At 42.2% G+C, this 7500-nt stretch overlaps 1 protein-coding gene across 1 annotated transcript in view; it reads left to right on the forward strand.

The window, feature by feature from the left end:
• The window catches only part of nfxl1 (nuclear transcription factor, X-box binding-like 1), a 19588-nt gene that overhangs the window by 7691 nt on the left and 4397 nt on the right, over positions 1-7500 (forward strand). The window contains exons 15-19 of the mRNA XM_056368874.1: positions 1287-1407; positions 1503-1659; positions 1997-2088; positions 6723-6744; positions 7192-7314. Coding sequence (XP_056224849.1) covers positions 1287-1407; positions 1503-1659; positions 1997-2088; positions 6723-6744; positions 7192-7314 — 515 coding nt within the window. The remainder of the gene's footprint in view (positions 1-1286; positions 1408-1502; positions 1660-1996; positions 2089-6722; positions 6745-7191; positions 7315-7500) is intronic.

Consider the following 7500-nt stretch of genomic DNA (forward strand, 5'->3'; position numbering starts at 1 on the left):
CACGTGTCACGTCACATCACCGTCTGTCAGATTGGTTGTGATTTGTTGAGGGAGTCGCAGCTGGATGAAGGTCAAAGGTCAAACTCAGGAAAATTCTGACCCATGACACCTGAAGAATGTGTGTGTGTGTGTGTGTGTGTGTGTGTGTGTGTGTGTGCTGACATTTCCTCCAGCTGATAGCGCTGAACACACAACAACAACACAACGTTTAGTGTGTGTGTTTGGGAAAATGTTGACCTCTGCTTCCTGCTGAACATCATTAATCCCCTTTGACAAAGACGTGTGTGTGGTGTGTGTGTGTGTGTGTGTGTGGGGGGGGGGGGGGGGGTTTGCAGAATAACAGATAGCTTCCTGCGTCTATTGTTCCCTGATTGGACGATAAAGGATAATTTATGCGCCCTTCTGACTCATGATTGGCTGAATAGATTAAAGTTAATTTATTTGTGTGCCTGCGTGCTGATTGGCTGCTCTGACCTTTCAGGGGGGAACAGTTAGAAGGTCGCACCGCCACCAACACATCAACACACAGATAACAGCGTGAGTGTGTGTGTGTGTGTGTGTGTGTGAGTGTGAGAGTGTGTGAACCTGCTGAAGTAAACTTTGTTGTTTGGCTCAGAGACTTCAGACAGTTTGTAGAGCTGCAGATAAACACTATTTCATTATTGATTCCTCTTCCAGTTGTTTTATTGATTAATCAATTAATTGAAAGTCTTCAGAAAATTGTAAAACAAAAACTCAGTTTCCCAGAATCCAAAGGGACGTCTTCATGTTGTCTGACTGACAGAGATCCTCACATGTGAGAAGCTGGAAGAGCCAAATATTTATTAATCGATAATCAAAAGAGCTGATGAGTTTTCCACAGGGAGGGTTTTATCTGAACACACTCAGCGTTATCTGCTGCTGAACGCCTGCTGTGTTATTTTAATGGGACTCTTCACAGAGGAGAGAGTCAGCTGATGAAAACAGACACACGACACCACGACCAGATTCACTGAGGAGCTGACGAGGGAAGAACAGACGGTTAGCGTAGTTAGCACCTTTTATTTGTTTATGTTGTTCGTTAGCTTGTAACTGGCAGAGGCTGACACACTGTTAGCAGTTGTGCTAATGCTAACGCTCTCTGTCTGTACTGACATGGTTTCAGGTGTATTTAGCCCCGCCCCCGTCCCCACAAGCTGACAGGATTGGTTCCTGGGGTTTGTGACGGGTGAAACTGTGATTGGTTCACTGCAGGTCAAGGTGGAAACTCTCAGTCATGGTGCTGATGTGTCTCACCTGTCCCTCAGGTAGCTGTTATCCCTGTCCAGAGTCGATGGAGATCAGATGTACCTGTGGTTCTACGAGCCTGTCTGTCCCCTGTGGACGAGAGAGGAGCACCAAGCCACCTCGCTGCAAGGAGCCCTGCAGGTCCACACACACACACACACACACACACACACACACACGGAGGACCCACACCTGTCCAGTCCCCTCTCACCATGGCTCTTCTGTTGTCTCCTCAGGTGTCCTCCGTCCTGCCACCACCCGACCAGAGAGCCTCACAGGTGCCACCCCGGGCCCTGCCCCCCCTGCAGACAGACCTGCCTGCTGCCGCTGCCCAGGTGCAGCCACACCTGTCCACAGTCCTGCCACGACCTGGTGCTGGTCAAGTCCCAGCAGGTGGGCTGCCATCTTAAAGGAACAGGTCCACGTTTAGTGACATTCGCTGGTTCATGTCTGTTAGCTTAGCTTAGCATAAAGTTAGGAAACGGGGAAACAGTGAGCAAGGCTCTGAAATAACGTGGGAGTGTGTGTGTGTGTGTGTGTGTGTGTGTGTGTGTGTGTGTGTGTGTGAGTGTGAGTGTGAGTGTGAGTGAGACAGCATCTTATCGCCGTCATCAGTTTCATCAGAAAAATGATGTTTGGAAAACTCTCTGAATGTTTTCTCTGTGTGTTTGTGTGTGCGTGTGTGTGTGTGTGTGTGTGTGTGTGTGTGTGTGTGTGTGTGTGTGTGTAGGTTCAGTTAGCAGGTCCGTGGGAGCAGCCGTCTGAACCAGCGTTTGTGAAGAAGGCTCTTCCCTGTCCGCCATGTCAAGTACCAATACCAACGTAGGTCAATCACATTCAGTTGATGTCTTTTTATTCTTTTTAATTTATTTATTCTTTTTATTCTTTTGATTCTTTTTTTCTTTCCAACATTATCTTTATTAAGTTTTTAAAGTGTTTCTGAGATACATAAATATACAGACATAAGAGTGCTCTTACATCAAAGAAGACGTCAGGGGGAACTAAAATATTGTCCAGCATTTAAATTGTCCTTCCTTGCAAGTCAGGTATTTATGAGATAACACACAGCAACACTTAGGTCAAAGTGTAAGTATATAAAAAAACAAAACAAAACAACAACAACAGCCAGAACAACAAAGGTTTCTCTGTCTTATCAAGAGTTAGCAATTCACACAGAATAAAGAAATTAAATATCAAAAGAAAAAATAATTATTTTAGATCTCTGCAAAGGACTAACGTTAACTACGCCTCGTCAGCTTCATTCCCCACATTACGTAAATCCACACTCTCCATATATTCCATAAAAGGAGCCCAAATGTTTTGAAATAGTGGTAGTTTTCCTTTTTTAATGTAAGTTATCTTCTCCATAGGTAAAGTTGTGGATACTTAACCCAGTTGATGAGTTTTGGGTTACTGGTACTCCTCCATGAGAGTGCTCTGACTCTTTTTGCAAGCAGTAAACATAAATCCAGGGCAGTGATTATTTTTCTAGACATGTGATGTCTATCAGGATATAAACCTAGAATAAATAGTTTAGGGTCAAGAACTAATTTTATACCTAGTTTAATCTCTAAATTTTGTTTAATCTGCCGCCAAAACCGTTGGACTTTACTGCATTCCCAGACACAGTGGAAGAACGTCCCCTTCCCCTCTCCACACCTGATACACAGGTCTGGGATACTGTCGTTAAACTTACTAAGCTTTTCTGCTGTCACATACGTCCTCATTAGCCAATTACATTGGAGTACTTTGAGACGAGTATTGGTAGCTTGTGTTTTCCCCAGTAGTAAATCTTCCCTCCACGTTTCCTTAAAGAAGACTCAGAGCCCTCTGCTAACATCTTATATAGTTTGGAGATAATTCCCTTTCCATAGCAATCTTTTTTCATTTCCGTTTCCAAAGTGGATAACGAGATAATCGACAAACACTGGTTTTGAGATGATCTAATAAAGTTTCTCACCTGCAGATATTTAAATTGATGTTTGTTTGGAATATTATACCTGGTGATCAACTCTTCAAATGACACCAAAATCCCACTTTCTGATCCCATGAGATCCCCTATTGTCTTTAAACCTTTTTCAGCCCACGTCCTAAAACCAGGGTCTGCTCTGCCTGGAGGGAAAAACTGGTTTCCCCCTATCAGGCTGAAGCGTGACAGAGAGGAGGGTTCACCTAAATACTTCTGAACCTGATGCCAAAGTAAAATCATATTTCTGAGTACAGGATTTCTTCTCTTTTTTTTCAGCGTTTCGACTTTTGCTGAGTATTTGTACTGAGGGAAAGGGAGAGGGACTGAGCAGGTTTCAATATTCATCCAAGGTGGGAGGGATTTATCTGTAGAATAATGCATCATAGTCTTCAGTTGAGCTGCCCAATAATACCAAAGGGGATCGGGGCACTTGAGGCCTCCTCGGTCATGAGTGATAAACTTAGTCCCGGTCGTCTATTATTCCACAAAAAACGTACAAAAATTTGACTAAATTTTAGCTAAGAAAAGATTTGCGTTGTGTCTGAGCTGTATAACTTCTCAAAAAAGACCTTCAAAGTTTCACTGATTTCTAGTGGGTCAACAATAATCTGTCCATCACTATTTTCAACTGAGGTAATGTTTTTCTCATGTTGTAATTGTTTGAGGCGCCAGGCTGACAGTTTCCCGGGCTTTTCCCCCTGGTCATAAGATGCCTGCTTAAGACACAAAGATGTGAGGCTGCTTTAGAGGCAGAAAGTTCGTTGTTCTTAGTCGCAGAAGTTTTCGATGAATGTTTGGACTTAACGTTTGATAGAATTCCCCCTCAAGCAATTCAATCTCTGTTACCAACTTTTTAGTTTTCTCATAAGTTTGTTTTGCCTTATAACTCGTAAAGCTAATTATCTGACCTCTTATGTAGGTCTTAAAGGCTTCCCACCTTGAAGAGGGAGGTGTTTCATCTTTATTGGTTTCGAAAAAGATATTCATTTGGTTATCTATGAAAGATATAAATTCTGAGTCTAGGAGCCATTTTTGTTTAAATTTCCACCTAGGAGGTTCTCTGCTTAGTTTTAAATCTTCATATATTAATGAATTTGGTGCATGGTCAGATGTTAAGATGCTATCATAGTGACAGTCCTTTATTTTATGTCTCAAATGAGCAGAAACTAAAAAGTAATCGATACGCGAGTATGATTTATGTGTATTTGAGTAACAGGAGTATTTTAAACCCTTAGGATTCATGTCCCTCCAAATGTCTGTCGGATTAAGTTCCTCCGTAAAGTGTTGAATAGTTTGTCTACTTTTAGTATGAGAGTTATCAATACCTGAGCTTCTATCCGATTCTGGGTTCAATGTGCAGTTAAAATACAGCTGCCAGTCAGAGATGAAACTGGAAGAGATTAGCGTATATGTTTATCAGGTTTATTCTTTCTTTAATAAGTGCCCTGTAGAATAATGTAGCTCCCAGCCCTATCTTTAATAATCCTTGTCACATGAAATGGTTTGGATTTATGAATCAGAATCATAAGCCCTCTATATATTGTCCTGCCACCTCCTCCTAATCTTCACAGGTGTGTTTCCTAAAGTAGCACGATATCAGAGTGTATAGATTTCACCTTAGTCATTACCTGTTTTACCTTTTTCAGTTTTTGTAGTCCAAGAAGATATTTTAATTCTTAATCCACCAGACATAACGTATGACATTGCATTGGCTTCTCAGTACATTCGGATAATTTATATATATATATATATTGGTACCTATCTAACAGCTAAAGGTTGTTCCACACAAAGGTGAGGTCTTCACGTTCTCTATTGCTGACAAATCTAGTTTGGAGGAAGTCAGATTTCAAGAGTACTGCGTCTGAGCCTACTTCAGCCGTCATTCTCTTCTCAGTCGACTCGCTATTTTCCCCCTCCATTGCCTCGCATGTGCTTGTATTAGCCTCGTTAGCATCTTGGCTAGCTTCGGGGCTCAGCTTAGAAGTGAAGTTGGATAACTTCGACTGAGCCGGTGGCTGACTGGTGGTTTTTGAGTTTGTTTTAGTGTGAGGCATCTCAGCTGTTGCTCAAGTGTCCTCAGACGTCCTTCAGTGTCTCATTGTCCAGAGTTTTACAGAAAGATAGCAGAGCCGGAGCGAGCACGTCCTCTCAGCAAGCCGCCATTACCGGATCCCTCTCTCTTTATTCTTTAGTGTCAAAGCCCAAAAATGTCTTCTCAGTTTTAACATCTTTTAGATCCCGTCACATTCCTCTGACCTTTGATAAATGTTATTGAGAGGAAAAGCAGAATCATAACTCCAGTCCTCACATGTAATTATTCTGTCTGTAAGAAAATAAACTTTTACTATTAATTGTTATATTAAACACAACTATATTAAATTTCAGACTAAAGAAAAGTTAATATGATATATTGATACGTCAGTATGAGCAGAGACACAGGTGATTAAAGTAAAAGAGGAACTAAACAGACGAGGTTCGAATCTCAGTGAGTCAGACTCTAGAAAAATTAAAATGATTGTTCTCTGTTTTCACCATGTGGTCCCCAGACACACACACACACACACACACACAGATGGTTGGTGTTGGTCGCCCACTGCGTCACAGAGCTGCAGGCAGCTGGCATACACAACTGTTAGCCACACACACACTTACAAACAACTGTTCACACACACACACATTCCAAGGAGCTTTGGTTCTGTCATGGATCATTAGAACTGAGATTAAAAAACACTGCATGCTGTGTGTGTGTGTGTGTGTGTGTGTGTGTGTGTGTGTTGTGTGTGTGTGTGTGTGTGTGTGTGTGTGTGTGTGTTGATGTTGGGGAGACTCAGGCCAACAGCCACAAACACGACTCAGTTGTTTAAATAACTGTGTGTGTGTGTGTGTGTGTGTGTGTGTGTGTGTGTGTGTGTGTGTGTGTGCGCACATGTTATCCTGTGTTAGAACACGGGAGCTTTTATTGTGAAGAAACAGTGTGCTGTAAAACATCATCACTCTGGATTTACACAGTTTACATGAAGCATCTTATTTTGAAAATATGTTTTTCGACAAATCTGAGGATGTGATTGGTCAGTGAGATAAAAGGAAGTGACGTTGATCAATAAAGGAGAGGAGGATGTGATGGTTTTATTATTAATTATTAAACCAACAGAAGTGACAGAACTAATGTAATATAATGAATGAAGGTCAATGGAACAGCATGGATGTGAACGGCAGGTCCTCATTGGTTCAGGCAGGTCCCAGTGAAAGTAAATGGAGTGATGTGACTGGCAGGAAATAAACTGAATGAACCTGTAAGTTCAGGAAGTTTGAGCGGGGCAGTGAACGGAGGTGAGTGGAGGTAAAAGGAGTAGAAGTAAATGAACCTGAGGTGAATGGATGAATGAAAGGATGTGAATGATGAGTTGAGGTGGGACGTCTTCACAGTTGATGTTGTTTAAATGAATGAAGGTGAACGGGACAGTAAGTCTCTCCCTTTGTCTTTCAGCGCCTGTTTTGGAGAACATGAGGTAAGAACCTGTTTAAACTCTTCATCATCATCGTCATCATCATCATCACTCAGAAATTCGCCACGTATCCGCCTTCCTCTTCGGATTCATCACTTCCTCCCTTCACTCCTCTTTTTATCTGCACTGCTCCCTCTCTCCCTCGTCCCGTCTGTTTTCTTTTCCATCTTCTCTCGTTCCAAACGTCGTCCATTTTTATTTTGTCCTCCTCCTCCTCGTTTGCTCTCTCTCTCTCTCTCTCTCTGTCTCTCTCTCTCTCTCTCTCTCTCTCTGTCTCTCTCTCTCTCTCTCTGTCTCTCTGTCTCTCTCTCTCTCTCCCTCCATCTGTTTTGTCCTTCTCTGTCTCTCAGATCATTTCTTCCTGCGTTTCATCCCATTTAGTCACTTGGTATTCAACACACACACACACACACACACACTTTAAAGATGTCTGCTCTCTGTGTCGATCAGGTCAGTCCGGTGCCGTGTCATCGTCGGGGTCGGTTCTCCTGTAAACGACCTTGTGGACGACCTTTGACCTGCGGAAACCACAACTGCAGCAGGGAGTGTCACCTGGTTACCGACGGCAACAAGGTGATGACCTTGTTATGGTTTTAATAAATGTCAAAAGTCGTGATGATGTGATTCATAATAGTGACACAGATACAACGATCAGTAGAGTTATTGATTAGTCATCTGACTTAATAAATTAATAATTAATATGTTTATAAAGAACTTTAAATATCTGAACCAGGTTAAAAGGAAGTTAACACGACTGTA

Source organism: Seriola aureovittata, chromosome 23, assembly GCF_021018895.1.
Source record: "Seriola aureovittata isolate HTS-2021-v1 ecotype China chromosome 23, ASM2101889v1, whole genome shotgun sequence".
NCBI lineage: Eukaryota > Metazoa > Chordata > Actinopteri > Carangiformes > Carangidae > Seriola > Seriola aureovittata.